Below are 24,946 nucleotides of genomic sequence, written 5' to 3'. Positions count from 1 at the left end.
GTCCAATTTCTGCAAGGAATTGAACTGTGGGGGAAATGTATATAGTAGAAAAATGAAATCTTCTCCAGATTTTACTGCAGATTGATGTGCTGATGTTTAATGTCCACGTTTACCACTATCAACTGATAGCAGTAGAAACTGAACAGGGGAGTTACACAAATCCTTACCTGAGGCACACATGTAAGTCATTCAACTCACTTTCATTCCATCAGGTAAATGGCAAGTCAAATAATTTCTAATGGAGAAACAACAAACTAGACATTAGACAAATCCATCTTAACATCTAATGACTATAAGCTACTATTTGGAATGCATTTACACTAAGAAAAAAGGAAATCAATTGAAAGTGTTGAGGCTACAAGAAGCAAAATGCATTTTATATAGATCTTATTTTAAGGAAGTATTTGAAATGGCAGAGAGCAGAGACATCATTACACTGAGAACAAAACAGGAGAAAGTCAATGTTCCCTGCATTACAGTACATGAGAAGGGATGAGAAGAGAGTTGAGCAAGGAAGTATTTTTATGAAAACATTAAACTTCAATTTTGGCAAAAGAGGAACTAACATTGTAAAGACTAAATGACAAACCAAAACTCAGATATTATGAAAGGCTGGAAAGAAGCTTCAGTAGATGAAACAATCATTGTTTGGGCAAGGATACTAAGAAGAGGACAGAAAAGCAGCACAAGGATCTGCCATTCAAGCTCTTCAAGACTACAGAAAGGAAAAAACACAGATCCTGAGACTTTTCTGTATATAAACACACTTTTGATGCTTTTCTTACCGATGTAGTCCTTGTAGTAGCTAACTCTTGGACTAAAAGATCTACCTCTTACTGGTTTTCTAAAACATAATAATATTAAAATATTTAATAATGCAATAAACTTGACATTGCAATTACACATCATCATCAGAAGATGAAAATATGTATACAAAGGAAGGAAGCACTGACATTTGAGATTTTCAATCTATATCTAAAAAGTTTATTAATATAGTTTTGAATAGAGGGTAGTAAATTGACACAGAAGAATCAATATTTGAAAACTAGCATCATTAAATATCTTCAGCCTAACTGCATCAGGAAAGAGACACTGAAGAGTCAGGTTATGAAGGCAATTGAGGATAAAACTTAAGATTCACCAACATAAAATTACAACCATATCAAAACTAGCTTCCTGGTAACTCATGCATCAAATGCATATTTCAATTTACTTATATGAATCTAAAAACTTCACATCACCATGATAAATGGATGCCAGTAGTTTTTAAACTTAACATCAATGGGTTGTAAAGATTAATATCCTCATTCTTCCTTGCATAAATTAATTATCCAAAACTGACAGGCTGTTACCAATTCTCTGTTCTTAGAAAGTATAATAATTTATACCATTTAGTAATTGCAATGACATTTCTAATACAGTTCACTAAGTCTTTCTTTCTTCTATAAGAAGACCTTCATTTAAACTGGCTAGTTGCAATCAGACCTCTCTTTCACTTGTAAAGATCTGATTTCATCAATTTTTTTTTACTGTAGTCCTAGTTTTCCTTTGAGCACAGTATCACATACAGATAAATAGCAAGAATAAACCACAACTGAAACAAACAAAAAATATTTCATGAGGATAGGTGAATCTGAAAAGGAAAGATCAATACACTTACAAATGTAAGAACAGCATTATTTGCACTTTAAAAAAACCCAAAAAAACAACCAACAAAAAACAAACCACAAACCCAAAATTTTCAAATGCTCACAATTCACCGGTTCTGATTTGCCACAGAATTCTCCTTCCCCTAGTGCTACATCAGAGAAGTACATGATTCACAACAGGAGAGACGCAGTTTTGCTGTGTGCATGTTTTGTTTCACATGTGCCTTGTGAAGAGTCACAAGATCTTTTCATGTGGAGCTCAGTTCCCTTATTCAGCTTATTTTAAGGACAAAAACATCCTGAATTCAATAAACATAGGAAATATTCCATTTGCTACTGAGCTCTGCACAAAAATTTGTGGTGACAAGAGTTACACTGTATTTTAAAAATGTTCATAATAGAAACACAGATAAGACTACTTAATTTGCCCTCCAAATGATCCCCCATCATTTTATAGAATGACTTGCCATCCAATGCTCAGGTGACACTGTGAAAAGGGCTACATAATCTATCTTTTCACCTCAGTCTTCACCAGCAAGTGCTCCAGTCATGCTGCCCAAGTCACAGAAGGCAACAGCAGAAACTGGAAGAATGAAGAACTGCCTGCTGTAGATCAGGTTTGTAAACATCTAAACATTAAGTTCATGCACAAGTCCATGGGACCTGACAGGAAGCATCTGCAGGTCCTGAGGGAATGGACAGATGAAGTAGCTAAGCTGCTATCCATTGTATTTGAGAAGTCATGGCAGTCTGGTAAAGTTCCTGCTGACTGGAAGAGGGGAAACATAACTCCCATTTTCATGAAGGGAAAAAGACCCAGGGAACTACAAGCCAGTCAGTCTCACCTTAGTGCCTCACAAAATCATGAAGCAGATCCTCTTGGAAACCATGCTAAGGCACATTAAAAATAAGGTGCTTGGTGACAGCCCGCATGGCTTCACTAAGCGCAAATCATGCCTGACAATTTAGCGGCCTTCTGAGGCAGGTTGAAAGTGTGTATGAATAAGTGCAGTACAACTGACATCATCTGCCTGGACCAGAGCAAAACACCTGACACCACACAACATCCCTGTCTCAAAACTGGAGAGGCCTGGATTTTATGGATGGACCACTCAGTGGATAAAGATTTGGCTGGATGGTCACACTCAAGAATTTGTGGACAACAGCTTGATGTGCAAGTAGAGACCAGTGGTAAGTGGCATCTCTCAAGGGTCAGTGTTGGGACCAATCCTTTCTCAATGACATGGACAGTGCAACTGAGTGCATTCTCAGCAAGTATGCCACCTACAGCACGCTGAGAGGTGAGGTCAACATGCTTCAGGGATGCCATCAGAAGAACCCTGACAGGCTCGAGATGGGACTGCGTAAATGTCATGAAGTTCAACAAGGCCAAGTACAAGGTCCTACACCCAGGCCAGGACAATCCCAAGCACAAACATAGACTGGGCGGAGAATGGATTGATAGCAGCCCTGAGGAGAAGGGCTTGGGGGTGTTGGTTGATTAGAAGCTCAACATGAGCCAGGAGTGTGCACTCACAGCCCAGAAAGCCAACCATATGCTGGGCTGCATCAGAAGACTGTGATGAGCAGGTCTCTCATGAGACCCTACCTGAAGTACTGCATTCAGCTCTGGGGCCACTGACAAGAGAGGAACGTGAATCTATTCAAGCATCATGAAGATCAGAATGGTGGAGCACCTGTCCTCTGAACACAGGCTGAGAGCTGGGCTTGCTCAGCCTGAAGAAGGCTCCAGGGAGATGTTATAGCAGCCTTCCAGTACCTAAAGGGATACTACAAGAAATCTGGAAAACGATTTCTTACATGCAGTTATAGGACAAGGGGGAACCGCATTAGACTGACAGAGGGGAGATTTAGTTCAAATATAAGGAACAAGTTCTTTACTCTGAGGGTGGTGAGACACTAGAACAAGTTGCCCAGAGCAGCTGTGGCTGTCCCATCCCTGGAAGTGTTCAAGGCCAGGTTGGATGGGGCTTTGAGCAACCTGGTCTAGTGGCAGGTATCCCCACCTGTGGCCAGGGGGGTTGGTACTGGATGATCCTGAAGGTCCCTTCCAAACCATTCTATGATTAATGTAAACCACAAAATACATATTCCCAACTCTTAAGAAGTTTGGGAACTCTCTTTCTGCCAGATAAATTTTGTATCAGGTAGAGAACTCTGATCTACCAATCAGAAATGCATTTTAAAATAAACTTTCAAGTAGATAATTCTGGTTTATGATTTAGAATTTTGAATCACCTGAATTATTAGGGAAAGCATGTTTACCATATTTATTTAAAAAGTGTACTGTTTTCCAAAGCAATTTTAACACTACAGGACTAATCACTACTCTCACCAACCTGGAAAATGCAGTCAGGGCTGCATCCTCAGCCATTCAACTCCAATGTGAGTATCAGACACTGAGACAACACAGTACCAATTTTGAATGAAGTATGTTATTTAAAACCAGCTCTTCCCCAGTATGTCTATCCTGCCATGTGGTATAGAATATTATTTTCTGTAGAAAAAACAGATTCATTATACATCCATTCCTTTCATCTCAAAGATGATGACAAAAACTCAGTATGCATTATTCTTCCTGATTACCAAGGTATTTCTGAAAAAGTTAGATACCATCTTCCATTATACATTTAACTTTTCTATTTAAATAGAGCTACGCATGAATTTTCTGCTCCCTCAGAACATAGGAATGGTGCTATAACATTGAGGAGTAGACAAAGAGTTGCATGTAATACTCCTTGCAATTAGCCTTAATAATTACTGCTTTGTACCTGAACTAATAAAAACCCCGAAGTATCTTCTCAAAGCAAGAAAGTTATACAGCCACAGGGAAATCTCTACTCACGTCACACACTTAAGAACAAGCATGACACTGAAAGTTAAACAAATTAAATTCGCATGTGCCAAAAGGTTCTACCATACAGTAGATGCTCTACACATGGTTTAGAGCAAATATATGAATGATTACATTTTGACCTCATGATAGGTAGACCTACACATCACTGCTACTTAGTTGAAGTTTCTGCTTTACTTATGGTGAAATACTGTCAATCATTCACTTGTGCTTAATCAAAGAATATAAAGTAGATCAAAAATCCAGGCGTCTACTATGAAAAGAGCAGCTGTCCAATGACAGATTCCACACACCACACACCACCACCCCCCAGTTATTACTGGAATGTATAATTTTATTCTTCAAGTCAAGGAAACTTTGAAAAATATCTGTAATATGTCATTTAAATGAATCATAGTTGTAAAGTCAGAAAGAAACATTTAGCTCAGTGAATTTTAAAACTCAGGGGACTTCACAGTAGAAGATAATTCACTTCCACTACAGCCTATCTTACACAGAGAAAATTAACCTCTGGCAATTTTTTCCTACATTAAGATGCTGAGATATACTTAGGAGAGTAACTCAATACACTTGCACTAATTACAATAAATTATTCTACATTCAGACCTAAATCACTTGCTAGGTATATGTCCTGGCAGCTGTAAAGAAAGGAGAACTTTCGTGCTTACAATTTTTGTACTGTAATATCCATATTTTGATCACTGGGGACTCCAGTCCAGCAGATTCTAGTTACCACAGTAAGGTGGCATTTTGAAGATATGCAAGTAACCTTTAGAACAATGATATACCCAAGCTAAATCCCCCTCTAGATAAGATGTCAACCTCATGTTTAGTAACCAAAGAATAATTTGGGTAAATTAACCTAGTTCTAACTTGATTTTTAATGGTTTCACAGTACTGACATTTGTAGACCCATTCATGTTCTAGATTGCTGCATAAACCAAGTAATCTTAACAAATGAAATTAAGTGCAAAAGACATGCCCAGATTAAAATGGGCAAAGCAGGACTCACTAGCCACCAGGAAACACAAAAGTTGAACTACATTTAATGATGCCCATGGCAGGGGGGTTGGAACTTGATGATCTTGGGGTCCTTTCCAACTATTCTATGATGAGACAAAATTTTCTTCCTGTTTAGGTTACAAAAGTCAAAAACATAGAATTGGGATCTTTGAACTGCAAGAAACAAATGTTTCCTATCTTCGACTTAAATGTTGAAAACACTGCTTCAGAAAGTACAATATACTGCTACGAAAGGTCTCTTCAGTGAGAAGACTGAAAAGTACATTTTGCTTGGCGAGTATTTGCAACAGTGAAAATTTGGGAAATGCTACAGTGCATCCCACAGAAACTGGAACACAGGATATCATGAGAATCTCCTAGTTTATGTATATGCACACTGATACACACTTCCTTTTCCAGAAGGAGACTACTCACAGCTGCAGAGAGGACTTTGAAACTTAAAAGCCAAATGAAACTTTGAGGATGGATAAATGTATACCCACTGTAACATACGTGTTCTGCTTCATGCACCTAGTTTGCTCCAATAACTGCTAGCTGGGTCCACACTGTGCACAATATAAATATAAATATAAATATAAATATAAATATAAATATAAACTGCTTGAACATCTTAAACAGAAGCAACAGCTTCACAAAACCTTACACAATCTAAGCTTCCATTGGTTTCCTGTGGAAACATTACAAGTTTTTAAAGCACATAAAAGAAGAATCAGATTCTGAAAATTATCATACCTGATACAGCAAGAAAATCATCAATACTTGTTATATCATCCACAGCTTCAGTAAGGACATGGATGTGATTCTCCCATGTACTCCTATACATCTCCATATTGTTTTTCACAACTTGACTTTTTGGTCTGGCAGCAAGAGCTAAAGCAGCATTAATAACCTGTACCAAAAATAAAGACAAAATTCAACATCAAAATAATTATGTCTTCAGAAATAAAATCTAATGTTTTACTTAAAACTGCAGAATGGTATTTCTGTTCTATAAGCAAAAGCAATGTTCAGTTTTTGTTTCTGTTCTCAGCAGGACTATCAGGCAGATGTTGCTTAGGCCATCTTCCATAAGCTTTTTAACTTACAAAGCTAAAAAGGAACATGATAGCAAAAACCCCAACTTTTATTTTTAGTTGGAGAATTTGTACTATTCCAGTTTGCGACATATTAATACAAGGAGGTTTTTACTTTCACGAACTTAAAGCACACACTGGTATGACGTACATCAGTTTTGAATTTAAACTCTTTTAGGAACTGTTGTCACAGAGCTTATAATGGAGTATCTTCACTGACAGAGGTATTATCAACCTCTCATAATGATAGAGGTAAGTTTTGGCAGGACAACAGGTATCTTTTTCAGGATCAGTGGCATGGGACATAACTCATACTACATTTATATAAAACCACAGACTGGTATTTCTATACCAGTTAGGCCTAAAAATAGTAACTAAGTTCACATGAATAGGGTAGATCCCATCTCTCCCTGGAAAGACTAATTAAAAATAGAAATATTGGATCCTAAAGTGATTACTTCTCTAGATACCTCTTCAATCAATTAATTAGCTAGAGGATTTTCTTCCTAACATAGCTTTTTGTTGATGTTTTACCTATAAATGTTATTTAAATTAATCTAATACATAATCCAGGCAGAACTGAACATTAGCCTTATATCAATCTTTTTTCCCCTTCCCAATATTGCTTACTTATCAAGGGTAAAATTGTTTTAAGACAACAAAACACCATGTGAAGCAAAAAATGAGAAATATAAAACCAAAATGCCACACTAATCCCCAGTGCTGACAGTATACATTCCTGAAATGTTCTAGTACATCATGCCACTGTAACCAAGTCATATTTCTAACTCTAAGCCCATCTGATGTGTCTTTTACAATAAAATCAATCCTCTTGACCCTGCTCTAGCTCATAAGCTAAATCTCTAATCAGTTTGGTTTGTATTTTTATGTAGCCAGTCAGAAGCCCCAGCATCTCAGAATTACTACTGAATTAGCAGCAATATCCACTGCAAAACCTTCTTATTCTGACAAAACATCCGCAAAGTTATGCAGAAAACCACAAAATGCACTGAATAAAGCAGATGTGGCCATTTTCCAGATTACATACCTAAATTATTTCATTCATTAGACTTTCAGCTTTTTGTCAATGAATTCTGCCTTCACATATACAGCACAGAACCATGTAGCTACCTTAAAGACTGTGCTATCAGACTACCTGTATTTGAAAAAGAATTTAAAATTTTAGTAAAGAACCAAAGTAAAGAATCATGTTAATTCTAATTAAAAGCAGAAAGTATATGCTACAGGAGAAAAACTGCTGAACAGATGATCAATTAACAGTTTGAAATTATTGTGTCTGATCAGTGTTAAAAAAAAAAAAAAGGCTACAAGACTTCTACAAAATATAAAAATAAAATACTAACCAAAAGCACCTCAAAATCCACCACCAGCTGCTATGGTTTCAGCAGTTCGCCTATGAAACGGTTTTTTTGAAAGTTCAGTTCATCTCACCAGCCATATAGCATGCACGTAAGCAAGTCTAAATGCTCATTTAAAAGAAGTCTGATTTCATGCAGTATCCTTAAAACTAAGCCATTGACTTTTAAAATAGCAGATGTTACAAGCAGGTGAAAGAATACAGCTCTAACCAGGGCCTAGTAAGGACTTGGAAATAACTATCCTTTTTCCTTTCTGATTATAATTTTGTTTGTGCTATACACAGAGTTCTGCATAGTTTTCAGGCATCCTTTCAAAAAAGACCCTTCCTTTATTTTGTCCATACTCCAGATCTACAAAATCTGTAGCAAAAGCATTTAGCAGCTGTATCAACTGGCAGCAGATCTGTCTTAATGGTGCATGATTCTACCACTAAAAGCAGGCTCATGTAACAACCACTATCCCGGGGCTCCCCCCCCCCCCCATGTTTTTAATGTCAGGAAACATATATGGTTAAGAAATTGAATGTACAAGAGGTGCCTTATAATTTAATTTGTAAATAAAATTCTCTCCTCCAATAAAATGCAGGAAAGAATCATAGCAATAACTTCCAGGGGGATTGGAAGAGTAGCTCTCGCAAATGAATGCTGAGTGCAGCCTGCTAAGTTTAGACTGCTGATTTTAGCACTGCTAAAATCATGCATCATTTCTAACATCTGAAAAATAGTACTAGCATAGCAATGCTGACACAGATGAAAAGGTACATCATTTACACCTTACCAAAATGTAGAAAATAAAAAATGAGTCACCAGGGACTTTGAAGCCCTATTCAGACACCAAAGGTGCCTATTCCCTAGGCATAGGCAAAGCACCATAATAAACCTTCTGCCTACATCCCCCCACACGCTACTTATTTGGAGCAACACTTTGGAAACATGGGGTCTTTTCCTGCATACATTTATTTATGCTTGGATAGCCAATTGCTCCTGGCTTTTCAAATAAGTCAATAGACTACTCAAGCAGCTGCAGGCTTAAATTTCCATTCACATACATTGCTCCTACTGAAGGCTCTCTGCAAGTACAGACTTTTTTCTTTTTTTTCTTTTAAGAATTAAAGAACGGAAATTAAGAGCATATTGGGGTAGATTGTTATTAAGGTAAGTGTTCAGCATTTTCCTCTAAGTACTACCTTTGGCACTGAACTTTCAAATCATAGAATCATAGAATCATAGAATAGTTAGGGTTGGAAAGGACCTTCAGATCATCAAGTTCCAACCCCCATGCCATGGGCAGGGACACCTCGCTCTAAACCATACCACCCAAGGCCTCGTCCAACCTGGCCTTGAACACTACCAGGGATGAAGCATTCATAACCTCCCTGGACAGCCTATTCCAGTGCCTCACCACCCTTACAGTAAAGAATTTCTTCCTTATATCCAATCTAAACTTCCCCTGTTTAAGTTTTAACCCATTACCCCTTGTCCTATCACTACAATCCCTAATGAAGAGTCCATCCCCAGCATCCCTATAGGCCCCCTTCAGATACTGGAAGGCTGCTATGAGGTCTCCACACAGCCTTCTCCAGGCTGAACAGCCCCAACTTTCTCAGCCTATCTTCATATGGGAGGTGCTCCAGTCCCCTGATCATCCTCGTGGCCCTTCTCTGGACTTGTTCCAACAGTTCCATGTCCTTTTTATGTTGAGGACACCAGAACTGTACACAATACTCCAGGTGAGGTCTCACGAGAGCAGAATAAAGGGGCAGGATCACCTCCTTTGACCTGCTGGTCACGCTCCTTTTGATGCAACCCAGGATACGGTTGGCTTTCTGGGCTGCAAGCACACACTGCCGACTCATGTTCATTTTCTCATCGACCAGCACCCCCAAGTCCTTCTCTGCAGGGCTGCTCTGAATCTCTTCTCTGCCCAGCCTGTAGCTGTGTCTGGGATTGCTCTGACCCAGGTGTAGGACCTTGCACTTGGCATGGTTAAACTTCATGAGGTTGGCATCAGCCCACCTCACAAGCGTGTCAAGGTCCCTCTGGATGGCATTCCTTCCCTCCAGCATATCAACTGAACCACACAGCTTGGTGTCATCGGCAAACTTGCTGAGGGCGCACTCAATCCCACTGTCCATGTCAGCGATGAAGATGTTAAACAAGACCAGTCCAAACACCGATCCCTGAGGGACACCACTCGTAACTGGTCTCCAGCCGGACACTGGGCCATTGACCACAACTCTTTGTGTGCTGCCATGCAGCCAGTTCTTTATCCACCAAGTGGTCCATTCAATCAAATTGATGTCTCTCCAATTTAGAGACAAGAATGTCGTTTTAATAAATTCTTCAAAGTAGGCAATGACACGCTATGCTAAAGTCAGTCTTAACTGACTTCCAAGTTTACCAGTTATACAAACTACTTGTTTATTAAATGACTAAAATTCCATATATGCAATTGTAAGCAGTTTATGAACTAGGCTTTACATCATCATTTTATTTATAAAATCATAGAATCATAGAATAGTTAGGGTTGGAAAGGACCTTAAGATCATCTAGTTCCACCCCCCCTGCTACGGGCAGGGACACCTCACACTAAACCATGTCACCCAAGGCGTCGTCCAACCTGGCCTTGAACACTGCCAGGGATGGAGCATTCACAACCTCCCTCAGCAACCCATTCCAGTGCCTCACCATCCTTACAGTAAAGAACTTCTTCATTATATCCAACCTGAACTCCCCCTGAATTTCACCTGACTGCCATGATTTTTCAAATATGATGGCCAGTGGCTTAGCAACTTCATTCGTCAGCTCCTTCAGGACCCGCGGATGGGTTTCATCAGGTCCCATGGACTTGTGCACGTTCAGGTTTTTAAGATGGTCTCAAACCAGATCCTCTCCTACAGTGAGCCCAAGGTCTTAATTCTCACGGTCCCTGCATCTGCCTTCCAAGACTTGGGTGGTGCAGTCAGAGCCTTTGCCAGTGAAGACATCCAGTGAAGAGTCAAAGAAGTCATTCAGAACCCCAGCCTTCTCCAAATCCCGGGTTGCCAGTTCTCCCACTACCTTCTGGAGGGGGCTACATTGTCCCTAGTCTGTTTTTTATTCATTACGTACTTACAGAATCCCTTCCTGTTATCCTTAACATCTCTAGCCAAGTTTAATTCTAACTTTAATTCTAATTTTTGTTACCACATTTCTCAGTACTTCTGGTGATGGAGTCCACTGCTTGAGATTTCTATTGGATTTTTGGAGAGAAAGCGCTTCAGCGGTAGGATAAAACCTAAGTTTTTATTAGCTAAAATAACTTTATTTCCAATCTGTAAGGAACTGCAGAATGTGGCTACTCTGACACATGCACAAATGAACACAGAAACTAAAGTACGAAAGGGCCTACACTAATACCCTTTCCTTCACTTTTATCCCCTTTAAAACAGACTGAGATTTCATTTCCTAAACACTATTCTCCCAAGTGTGGACTAGAGACACAAGGCCTTCTTGTTAATGCCCAATTTTAACTCCCAGACATCGTAAATTAGGACAAACCCATGGTTACTCAAGACTTACACATAGACTGTATTTTCAAAACAATTCTGCAGTTGGTACTTCAGGAGTACCACTTCTGGTGACAGTAGAGACCACATCCTTCAACTCCCCACAAAAACCTGCAGAGCCCTCCCAAGCTTCAGCTCAGTGCCCAAACCTCCTTGGTTGAAAGAAAATGCTGCCTGCAGTGCTCTTTCTATATGAAGCATAGAAAACACTAACAGAATATTCAGTATAGTAATAGTGTATTTTCATAACTTTTTTAAAATATCAGTGTCTGCTGCCCAAAGGGTACTGATGGTGGGCTACAAAGACAGAGGAAAGTGCAGTCAAGTACTAGCATCCAATTAAATACTTTCTGAACTTGTTAAACCAAAATAGGCTTTGTACATCTGATCACATTTGGATATTCCACGGTTGCACTACAAATCTCAGAATTCAGGTAAACATTACCAGTAAGTTGTTAATCCTCCTGCTCAATTGCTTGGGCATATTGTTAGGAGCTAAATTAATAGTTTTCAAGTATCTCTTTGTAATTCTGAGCAAAAGTTAGCTGGGGACAGCATTTTTTATTATTACTTGCATTGCAGTAACATACATATGTCCTCATCAAGTACAGGCTAAACCATACTCTGTTCATTCCATTAAATGGAAGTCAGTCTCAAAAACTTAACAGAACAATAACATAAGATTACACAAGTTGAGGGAAGCTTGAGGATAGAACGAAATGATGACAACAATAAAATAATACTACATACTTCCTACTAACTAGCTTCTGAACAGCTGATGATTACATAAAGATACAGATAAGCTAAAATAAGATTTGAGGCATACCCAGTAGATGCAGCTTTTAGGTAGCTAATCCTGTGCATAATGGGCTAAAATGAAGAAAAAAAAAAAAAAAGGGCAGAGGGGAAGGAGGAGAAAGGCAGGGGATGACAACCACAAAACCACACCTGGGCAGCATTCATGGGGTAGTCTTGGACTATGAGACAGTTACTCCTGCATTTAGAAGTACCAAATTGAAAGCCAGCATACATCTACTGTAACACAAGTGAGGGAAGCAATTTTCAGTGAGATGGTGACTTAACAAAAGGATGTCATCCAGCCTAAGGTCAAGCAAAAGGAGACAACAGAAGAGTAAAGTGCATAGCAGGCTTGCAGTAACATTACAAGGGAATACTTGTGATCAGTGTTTTAATTAAAATGAGGAAAGAAACAAGGGCAAAGTTCTGATATGACAGTAACTACAACAGAAAAAAATAAGTATTTCTTAGAAATAAAATATAATATATTGTGAATACCAAAAACTGTTAGTCTCTCTAGTCAAATCAAGACGTCTCAATTAATCGGTTGGGGTTTTTTTGTGATTTCCTTTTTTTGCAGCTGAATGGGAGCTGGCTGTCCCACTTCACGTTCATCTGCATCTCCAGCAGATGAATTTTGAACAAAATTAAGTGGGCAGATCCATCAAAATGATACACTAAGAGCAGAGCCAAATTCAGTCAATTTCTTCTCAAATATGCCAGAGAAATTTTCTTCAAAGAAAAGAACGATCTATTCTGCTCACCTTAGGATACATGATTTACCAACTGAATCAAAACACAAACATGCATAGCTTTGAAAATAAATATTCTCAAACCATTTTATTCCTCTGGAAGATTAGTGTAATACCTTAAAAGTCTACATGTAATTATAACTAAGTATAACTGCATACAATTTCAAATGATGGGGGAAGAGAGTAAATTTAAGCCCCCTATCATTTATAACTGAATTGCAAGTTTTCTGTAACCAGCCTTTCAATTATCTACACACTTCTATGCCACTGATAATTCTTTTAATCAGGCCTCTACAGGAGGTTGCTACAAAGGTGAATGTGACACAGTTTATCTGGTGAACTCAAAACCAAAAGTCGATCGTCATCACTGTACTGCCCTTAAGAATTATACTATCCTAAAAAAAGGCTTCTGACACTGAATTTACATCTCTGATTGTTTCACATTCTGTACTCATTTTATTTTCTCCACTGGCCATGCTATGCCAACTTCACTCACACTGAGCAGTAAAGCTTTATAGTGGTTAATATTTAAAACAGATTAGCATGAAAATCACACACATAGACAACTTTACTCTTCAGACTTAACTGTTGTGTGATTGACTACTTCATCCTAGCCTTTATAATGATGACATGCTTCATTTGCTGTGCATGAGGTGTTCATCTCTAAGGCATAAGCATGGATAACTATGCAGAAAAATAAGATTTATCTATCCTATAGTATGTATATGGAAAATGGACTGCACTTAAATGTAGTTCAGCACAGCTATCACGGACTCAGCCAAAAGGGACTTTAAGACATACAAACCAAAAGTGTAGCTCTTGCGCAGAGAATATAAAAAATTAGCTCCAGTCACTATTGCAGAAATGTAAAAAACATGATCATGAAGTGAAGTCCAAATAGGGACTCTACTTGTTGCCATCTCTAGTCTCACCACATTGGCAAGCACAACAGTCTGTATTAGTGTTCCTGAGTAACTGCTAATGTTCACAGAAGATGTAAATGGCCACTAAGTTCTCTTCATTTATGTGCAGAGCCACATGATTGAGGACCATGGCCCCAAACATTGAACTAACTCGTGTTTCTTAGTATTACAACTGTATATCCATGCTATATAAATTAACATAATCTCTTATAAGAAAGAATTCTTTTGTGCCTTAATATTAGAGGATAATTAAATGTAGTTGCAAAATGGTATGTTTACTGCCATCCTGCTCCCTGAAATACAGTAATAGGTCCATACTTTCTCCAGAGCAATTACTCCCAGAAATTTCATGTTCTAGCTGGGGTAAAAAGTTTTGAGCTGAGTGTAGGCTGGAATTCCTTTGGAGTCAAAAGTATAGAAATGATTTCCAATCAGTTCTTCCTGTGCATAGGACAGCAACATCTACATTCATACAAATAGACAGAAACTGAGTTCAGCATCTGACTTGACCATAAAGTTTTATTATTTGAAGATGGAACTCAGTAGCTCTGTATTTTTATACCTAAGAAAAGTATAATGGGATGGTCATATTTAAGGGGAACAGTACATCAAATATGCTATTTGATTCTGTCACTTACAGAAACCAGAACGCATGTCATTTAAAATCAAAACTATTTTGTGCATCTTGTATTAATCCTAATTCGTTTATGTAATGTGAACAGTTTCTAAGCATACCTCACAAGATTCATCGAGGCATGCACATGAGTAATACAACAAAATAACACAGAAAACTCTTTTTTGAGCTTCTAGAGGGTGCTTTTTTTCAAGCTATTACTGAGCTAATTATCTCACTCTACTTCACAATAGGAATTACACTCCTTGGGACAGTATCAGTATGGAATAAAAGTCATTTTCAACTACTTTTTATCTAAGAGAACCTAAAGTGCTTCTTCCACCTCAAAAATGATAGCAAACATAAATAATGTGAACAGTTATCAACAGATAATGCAGCAACATTTCCTGACACAAGGGTTACTGCTAAAGAAACCACAAAAACATGTTGGCAGTCTGCTTTTTTGTTCTTTTAACAGAAAAGAACTTTATTTCTGTCTAGCTGTGCCTTGTATTTCTCTTAAAAAACACAGTAGGGGAGCTTAAATGTCCATACATCCCCAAGCTCTGTAAGAAAGTGCATGTATTTACTACTAATGTAAAAAAACAACTCTGCAAGGGAAAAAAAACCCACTCTAACACAAGGCTTAAGGATACATGACACTGTTGCTTAGGCATCTGCCATAAAAAGCCATCAAAATTACAAAGATCTGAAATCCCTTAAAAATTTAAAAACTTTGAAAGCTGAGTATCTTGTATACAAAGTACTTCAGTTGATATAATTAAATAAAATTGAGTCCATGTTCATAACACAGCTCTGAACATCAGACAAATTCTACTCAAGGAACAAGTGCATTCCAAGAGTAAATATATTACTTGCTATATTTATTAATAAAATCAACTTTAATTGCTCTGTAAATTAAAAAGGTGAAATCTACCCTCACTGAAAATCTGATCCAAAGTTAGGGAACATTGTTCAATCATCAGATCAGAAGTGACACACCAGTAACAAAGCAAGACTGTACTTTCACAAGAAACTTCTCTTCTGAAAACAGGAAAAGTTCCATCTACAGAAGAGTGCTTGCTCTCTCATATCATTCTGAAAGACTCCTACCTCAGCAGCATTATTAAGTACTGACAGTTGTGAGCACTTAGGTGTACAAGTGTTATGACAGGACAAGTACAGCACTGTAAGTGTTTACATTATATTCAGAAAAACTAAGACACCTATCGCTCCAGGCAGAGACTCAAAAAATCCAGCAAGACACAATGATGCAATCATAAGAGCACAGCAATCCCTAAAATACTAAATGCAACTGTTAAGATACTTAGGACAAATTACAATCTAACATCATTTTTCAACATTCTATCTGCAATCTCTTTCCACTTTGGCAGAACTGGCATTTAAATAACTTTATATTCTGTTTCTTCCTTCTTTCCAATCACTTAAAGCTGGAAGAAGGGATTGGCACTGAAGGCCCTTGGTCTGATAGAGACATAGTTGACTATGTTTGGTAGTAAGTTTTAGAGGTGAAAACCAAATAGTTAACTTGAGAAAAGATCAGTGACCAAGGTTCAAATGATCAGTGACCCACTGTTCAAATCTAGCAAAGGCCTTCTTGAATTATCAACCATTAAATGCATATTTATGTTGTTATTACAAGCCAATGGCCAAGGATCTTGAAAATAAATTAGGAGCACACAGGGAAAGCAACCCCTCAAGAACAAACAGAACTGTGGGGCTTAGGTTAAGCCAACAGTACAATGAACATTATTAACCTGACAATCCAAGGTAAAAATTAAATACAATCCTGCATAGCTTTATCTTCTGATGTTTGGGCATCGGTTGCTGGTGAGACACAGAAATATATTTTTATTACACTGGAATAAAGTTTTTGAATTTCATTAAAAGTTTGTGTAACCTGACTCGAAAGCATACCTCCCAATATAGCCTAGCATTGCTGAGAGGCAGTAAGAGGCAGTAAGGTGCACTTGAAGCAGATGACAAAACCAAAACCAAACAAAAACACCATCAAAAACCAAACCAAACCAAAAACCTCACCTCTACTAAATCAAAAACCATACAAAACCAGCTCTCTAAAGCTACCCCCAAACATAACTATCCTTTGGTTTAATATAGGGACTACATGCACATTTCTGAATGCATCTGTAAACCCTTTACAGGAAAGCCACACAAAGTTATCTTCAACACTTCAGGGACTGAACAGAGGTAAGGCTTTGAGAAGGTCATGCATTTTTTTTTAGGTCATGCTTTGCAAAGAAAGGTTGGACCAGATGATACTTAAGGTTTCTTCCAACCTGGCATTCTATGATTCAGATATAATAGAAATATTCCAAGACAAGAAAGTTAAAGCTTAAAAATAAAAACATACATTCACATTGTTTTAGTTTAAAATTTCACAAAAGTGTAGAAGAACTGAAAAATGGAGTAAAGTATTCAATATTCACACGTTTGGGTGGATAGTTTAGTTTTTGGAGACAGCACAAAATAGACTGAACACTTAAAAATTCATTTTTAAATCCATCTGACAGCATCTTCTTTCCAGAACTAGTTCACTTGACCTGAAAAGTGAAGCAGACAGCAGATCATGAAATAAACTAGGGGTTTTTTGCAGGTCAGATTGCAGGTGCTTGATTCACATGAAATTACCAGTTTCAGTTCTTAAGTAGTTTCTCTATTTAAAAATGCTGAAATTAATGAAAATAAATATTTCTGTTATGCTTTATTGAATACAGTGTCTTTAAATGACCAGGGAACATTTTGGACATGATATTCATAAGTCTGGGGGGTGGATCACACAAATCTAGTTTATTTCAAGGATGGAAAGTGTATTTTTCCACTCCACCAAAACACACTATTTCTTAAACCGTATTTTTTTTTTAATTAGATACACAAGCAGTATCCACTATCTTATTTAGGATCAAGAAAATCATAAATATTGGTCAATTACCTGAAACAATTTTAGCTAGGGTTTCAATTTTCTAACTAAGCAATTACTTACTTCTGCCCATGGTTAGTGTATGTGGGGCACAACTAGATTCTACTCACAAAGCACAGACCCTTTCACTAAATTTTAATCAAGCCTTGAGCACTGTGTTCTCAAATGCGAATTTTTATTTCAAAAAAAGCAAAATCTTGAAATGTAAGGCTGAAATAATCTTCAAGATTCACTGATATATGAATGACAAAATAAAAATACTCATAATACAGTTCTGTTTATAATGTTTCATTTGTTATCTTACACTCAAAACCATAAAAGGAAGTCTTATCTTTAATGTTGCCCCATCCAGAACTGAATCTCACTACCTGTGGTTCAGTACAAACATTAAACTGAGAACAAAGTCTATTGATATAGCAATGCTTTTTAGAGATGTAAACTTTTCCTGCATCTTCTTAGGTTGCGTAGAAGTTTTATCACAGCATACCAACGACACTGGTATAAAAATTATCAACACTGCTGATAGCAGAGTTTGCTGATCAAACTGGGGTAAGCTGTATTGTCAACAGCCTAAATTATGTAACTACTGTATAGCTTTTCAAATATGCTGGCATAAAAGAAATGCTCCATGAGAGTTTACAGTCTTGAGATTTGATCATTAGAAGTGTTCAGCATTAAAACCCTTTGTGTCTGAATACAACACCCATAATTATCAATTACATTGGCTGCATACTGAAATTACAATATAAAAATGAAGCTTATGTAATTAAGCTTCCATTCATTGCCTTTCATATGAGTTCAATTTATAGTGTACTGAATGTAAAATAGAAAGATCCTGACAAACCATTCACGTAGCAAACTTTACAGAAATAAAATACAACTGCAGTGGAGCCAGAACAACTGCAGTGTAACTACACTACAGTTACATTCTTTGAGTATTTAGTAAGATGAACACACATGTAGATTAAGTTTATGTACTTAAGTTTACAGAAAAAAAATCAGTAAAGCTCAACATGTAAGCCACAACTGTTGCTTCATGTACATTTTGAAGTTTATTATGCAAAACAAACCCCTTACTACACAAACATCAACCAAAAAATAGCAAAACAACCCCAACACCAAAACAAAAAAACAAAATCCCCCACAAAATAAAACCAACAGCAAAAGGAAAAAACAAAGAACCTACTAAAAATGTATTAAATCCACACAATTAGTTCCTCATTCCCTCTTGGGATTTCAAACAAAACAGTCACCATTACAGATAAGCTTGTTCAGTAATCACATATCTAAATGCCATTACTCTACATTTCCTATGTAATGTAGGGCATTATAAACCATGGTATGTCCTGAGCAAAAGAAATCAAGAGCAGAATACAACAGCTAGCTTTCAACTTGACAAAAGAATGAGTTAAAAAACAGACAAGCAGAAAGCTTTAGGAGAGTTAGATGCAGATAGAGGCATGGAGGTCAAAAATCCCTAAGGTGCATCTGGAAAGAACAGGTAGAAAAATTATGGTGAGCAAGTGGGATCAACAGATATCCTCAAATATATTGATGTCACTCTTGCATACAGAAAAAACAAGCTCCAACTTTTCACGTGTTGCCGCAACACTCAAAGATCGAAGACGCAGTGGGTACTACCCTGCCCCTCCCCTGGAAGATTTTTCTATCCTCCCAAGGCCTCACAATATGCTACTGGCCCCTCACTGAAGGCTCTAAGGACCTTGCTAGGCTTTCTCTCTCTGCTGCAACCTACAAACACTCAATTCTTTTCCTGATCCTCTCACGCAGTTTGTTCTTAATGGACCTAAAACAACACTGTGAAAAGAAAAAGCCACCAAACAGCTGATACCTATTGTTCTGTTTCTTTCTCTAGCAGACTGCTTTATAGAATAGAATCATAGAATGGTTATGGTTGGAAAGGACCTTAAGACCATCTAGTTCCAATCCCCCTGCCATGGGCAGGGACGCCTCACACTAGATGATGTCACCAAAGGCTCTGTCCAACCTGGCCTTGAACACCACCAGGGATAGAGCATTTAACACTTCTTTGAGCAACCTGTTCCAGTGCCTCAACATCCTTATAGTAAAGAACTTCTTCCTTATATCCAACCTAAACTTCCCCTGTTTAAACCCATTACCCCTTGTCCTATCACTACAGTCCCTGATAAAGAGTCCATCCCCAGCATCCCTGTAGGCTCCATTCAGATACTGGAAGGCTGCTATGAGGTCTCCACGCAGACTTCTTTTCTCCAGGCTGAACAGCCCCAACTTTCTCAGCCTGTCTTCATATGGGAGGTGCTCCAGTCCCCTTATCGTCTTCATGGCCCTCCTCTGGAGCTGCTCCAACAGCTCCATGCCCTTCTTATGCTGAGAACATAAGAACTGCACATAGTACTCCAAGTGAGCTCTCACAAGAGCAGAGTAGAGGGGGAGGATCACCTCCTTCAAACTGCTGGTCACACTCCTTTTGATGCAGCCCAGGATACGGTTGGTTTTCTGGACTGCGAGCACATACTGCCGGCTCATGTTCATTTTCTCATCGACCAACAGCCCTCTGCAGCCATCCAAACAACCAAACTAAAAAAGTAAAAGAATTTTAAAAAGGTGCGAAGTGAAAACAATATGTTGACAACATCTTAGCAGGTATACGTGACATAAAGGTAAACTAAGTATTTCCAAATTTTCTCTAAGCTTTCATTGGCTGTTGTATATTTAACATACAAAGAAAGTGCAAAAACCAACATAAAATCCTTGTTACCTTCCAGATAGCAAGGATAATTCTGGCTGATAATGAGAAATTCAAATAAAGAAAATCTTTTCTCCTCTCAGGAAGGAATCTTTATTCTGCTGTTATTATTAAGAATCATTTCTGAAGCCCAAGTAAAGAAACTCAAACATGAAATTAGGTTCTACCACATCATTCACATTATTATCCTGTAAAAAGGAACACAACATTGCCTAAATTGTATGGCACCTACCATCAAATGGCTACTTCCCACGCCCACTCCCAACACCCCCCCCCCCGCTATTGTTGTTGGTACTATACTTCTAACGACTTTAGTCTTTTAATCTATTTTCCACAGACAGAAACCCCAGCAGAATATTGACGTAAAATAGCATCAGGAAATAGGCAAGCTATTGCCTCCAACAGAAAGGTGTACCATTAAGAAAATGCAAAATGGGGTGATTTTTGAAGTGTCTCTAATTATTTATACATGCCATGGCACAGGTAAAATTAATGTTGGAAGGATGCAGTGTGTTATCCAGAAAAAAATACCTTTCGAGAACATCCTTCCCAGAAAACTATGCACAGATGGGTAATAATTCTGCCTTAAAGATACGGATCAAACATCAGCAGCAAAAGTCTGCATTTTTCAAGAGCTTCAGTAATGCTACAGTAGAACATATAGTTAGTGTGATTGCAGTTATTAAATTAAAATTCAGTTTGCATTTTCCCTGAAAAGTTGAAAGGAAACCAAAGTGATATACCGAGAAATACACGTACCTTGTATCTATTTTACACATAAACATGAGCTCACATCTAGCTAACATGTTACGTAACACAGCAAGTTCCAAAGAAATCAGAAAGAAAACGTCACTTGGAATTATTCTGTTTAAAATAGTAGCTTTAGGATGGTAAACTTCAGTTTTTTTGTAACTCAGCACAGCAAATTAGTATCAACAGTAACGTACAATCATCTAAGAGACAAAGGAATAGAACCAACTGGCACTATACTTGCTTTTTCTATTCCTCACAAAGCTGCTCTTAATGATATATTTCCTAACGACTTTTAAATTTGGAATTTAGCAAAGCATAAAGTCAAATTGCCAGATATATTTTGCATTTACCATTCTGTAAATGTAACACAGAAAATCCACTTGCAGACCACGTTACCTCTCTTTGTCTTCTTTAATGACATTTTAATGTTTCCAGAAGAAATCATGAAAACAAGAAAGGTAGCCATCTGTTTCCTTGAGTCTGGAGCTACTTCACTAGAATCCATTTAAAAAATTAATTTAAAAACTTGGAAGCTCAGAGATACGAATTGGCCAAAATTTCTAACATTCAGCCTCTTCACGCTTCCATCAGAAGTGTGCTAGAATTTCCTGTCTACATCATCAGCTGCTCCATGGTGCTGAAGCATCCATGAGGATCCCCATAGCACTTAAAATCAGAGAATCATAGAATAGTTAGGGTTAGAAAGGACCTTAAGATCATCTAGTTCCAATCCCCCTGCCATGGGCAGGGACACCTCCCACTAAACCATGCCACTCAAGGCTCTGCCCAACCTGGCCTTGAACACTGCCAGGGATGGAGCATTCACAACTTCCTCGTTGTGAATGCTCACAATCATTGTGAATCCTCATTGTGAATCCTCACAACTTCCAGTGCCTCACCACCCTTACAGTAAAGAACTTCTTCCTCATACCCAATCTAAACTTCCCCTGTTTTAAGTTTTGAACCGTTACCCCTTGTCCTAGTTGGAAAAACATCTCAAAATTGGTAAAAAAGCTGACAGCAGTGATATGCTCAATGCCAGAGAACAAAGTTAAGCCAGATGGAACCATGCATCAATGATTTTAGCTTCTTGCTTCAACAAGAGGAATGTGCTCCCTTGTCAACCCATGCTTTTTATATCTATTACTGCCTGCTATAACTATTTACATTCTCTGTGCTGTTCACCCCTTTCATTCCAAAGCCATGCAAAACTACATCTCTTAACAGTAGTATTGTTTTGCTGTCTTGTACTACTCCAAGCTTTCCTACTTTATGACCACCCTACTCCCCAGACTCAGTAGGTTGGGGGGTTTTTTTTAATCACAACAAGCCTCTAATAATAAAGTTTTATTGCTTTTATTTCCTTCTCCGGCATTCTGCTGCAGGACTGTCACCAACAAAATGTGGCATCTTAGGAAAACTTATAAACTCAGAAATAAAGGAAGACGTTGAAGAGGTAAAAAAGAAACACCTTCCCAGGAAGAACACTTTGAAGTTTTAAGGGCACAGTGAAAAAGAAATTGTTTATAAAACATTAATAGTATTTTAATGCGGTACAAATCTACAGCTAATGCCCTCCAACAACTTTTCAGATACTCAATCATTCTCATGTCTTATGTCCACTAACTGCAGGTGGAGCAGGTGAAAGAGAATAAAACAGAACAGTTTCCGTATTGTTACAGAAGTTCAGGCTACTCAGGGTTGGTAATTTTATTTAATATTAGAAACAGAAAATTCGTTGATCATTCTAACACAACAGATGCTGAAAGATGAAAATTAAGACTAAAAACCTCAAAGCATTTAGTAGTTATTCTCTCTCCAATTACTATCATAAAACTGCCAAGCAGCCACAGCCAAAATGAGACTTCCAGGAGAATCCAAGTCACACTTTGGGGTGGTTTTTTTCCCCCCCTTCAGAGTGTTTACTGGAGAAGTACAAGCCAAAGCAAAAATATAGCTAAATCCATTTGTTGAAGAGCATAAAACGTTAGGCCTTCCAAGACATTTTGGTGGCCCACAGCTTTAGGATTCCATAATACCCAACCAGCTAAAAATGCCACAGGCTTTACCATCTTTTTAAGCCAACATTTTAAACCAAACTTCATTTTCACAAACCAAGAAAGGTAACATCCTACAACTACTAAGTCAGTAAATTACTATAGAGGATATGGAAAAGGTTTTCTTATATCAATTTCAATCCTTGTGAGACACCCAAACAGAAAACTGGAACGCAGTTAGTTATACGCATGTTCCTTTTCTGATGAGTGCCTGTCACATTAAGATGGCAGTGTTCTGATGATATAAAGGATCATCCATCCAAATAAGATCACTATCATCATTATCATACTTCTGGACTAGACTAACAACTTCTTCTATGCAATGTCTCCTAGAAGCCAGTAACAACAGCTACCTACTAATACTAAAAACAAGTATTAACTTCCAGCACCAAAGATGTGCCACTATCAGCTCAACCTGGCACTGCCGGTGGCCTGCTCCAACTTCACCCTCCTTTTCCCTCACTCCTTCACTTGACCCAGCAAGCATTGTTCATACACCCATGTAACAGACAACATCAGGCAACTGTCTTTAATCACAGAATGGTTTGGGTTGGAAGAATTTTAAAAGACTATCTTGTTCCTGCCTCCCTGCCATTGGAAGGAATAACTTCCACTAGAGCAGGTTGCTCAAAGCCCCATCCAGCCTGGTCTTGAACACTTCCAGGGATAGGGTGGCCACAACTTCTCTGAGCAACCTGTTCCAGTGCCTCATCACCCTCACAGTAAAGAATTTCTTCCTTATATCTAATCTGAATCTATGTCTAGAGAAATTCCCCCTTGTCTTGTCACTACATGCCCTTGTAAAAAGTTCCTCTCCAGCTTTCTTTCTTGAACAAAAACTGACCTTCTTACTTGTTTCCCAGGTTAATTCTCAGCTGCATCAGTATCCTGATTGAAATTACTGAATAGCTGTTAAGATTGCTATTGTTAGTTACAAGGAGGAAGGCAGATATAATAGACTGAAAGTAGAGAGGGAGATCAAGTCTCTAGCAGCACTGATGATGTATACTAGATTAAACTGGTTGAAGAACAAAGATGTAAGAGAAAGAATTAAGCATAGGATTGCTCCAGCAGACTACCATAGCTATTAAGGTTAACGGAAATTTCTTCATGAACTTCAGCAGCACTGTGTGTGGACTTAGCTAGTATGGTGAAAACCTACATGGAAAATGTATCATTTCACCAAAGTATCTTTCCTTTAGTTTTAAAAATATTATTATTAAGGCACAATATGCACTTTTACTTAATCTCTCAATTGAAAGGTTGAGGATGGTACTTAAGAAGATGTCTGGTACTCCTAGAGATACTAACATCTGTTTTCCCTCTTTTAAAGGAAATGGTACTCACTGATTTACCATGTTCTCCCTCATAACTTACACCCTTGCAAAAGACTACTGTATTTGAAGAAAATGGTATTAAGACAGGCAAAAGGAGATGCCACACAGATGATTCAACCAAGAGGATGAAACAATGAAATAACTGGTTATTAAAGTGATATTGGTCAAGACTTTTTCCAAGACCAATACAAAACTTCTTCAGTGTCTCCTACCATTTAATGTACCAGAGCAAATAACAAAATTATTGATTTTCTCTCATGAAAAATACACACGAAACATGAAATGTGCTTCAAAAATCCACTGGATCATAATATATAATTAAACTCCAATACCTGAGAAATTTAACACATCAAAAGATGCTGCCCGCTTATTAGATATCAAGCCTCATTTTTGTGAATGAGAACATTCAGGTTTGTTCAATACAGTACCTACTTTCTAGAAAATAACACAGAAGCAAA

The 24,946-nt window shown here is 37.9% G+C and overlaps 1 protein-coding gene across 4 annotated transcripts in view; it reads right to left on the bottom strand.

The window, feature by feature from the left end:
• The window catches only part of CTNNA3 (catenin alpha 3), a 739,429-nt gene that overhangs the window by 361,159 nt on the left and 353,324 nt on the right, over window positions 1-24,946 (bottom strand). For all 4 annotated transcript variants that reach the window (XM_061373990.1, XM_061373992.1, XM_061373991.1 and 1 more), the window contains exon 11: window positions 6,280-6,436. In XM_061373990.1, the coding sequence (XP_061229974.1) occupies window positions 6,280-6,436 (157 nt within the window). The remainder of the gene's footprint in view (window positions 1-6,279; window positions 6,437-24,946) is intronic.

This window comes from Neopsephotus bourkii, unplaced genomic scaffold (assembly GCF_033783945.1).
Source record: "Neopsephotus bourkii isolate Nb327-2 ecotype Australia unplaced genomic scaffold, CSIRO-AGI_Nbou_v1 NB_1634, whole genome shotgun sequence".
NCBI lineage: Eukaryota > Metazoa > Chordata > Aves > Psittaciformes > Psittacidae > Neopsephotus > Neopsephotus bourkii.
Note: the sequence above shows the minus strand (reverse complement) of the source record. Positions and strands in the feature narration are given on the sequence as shown.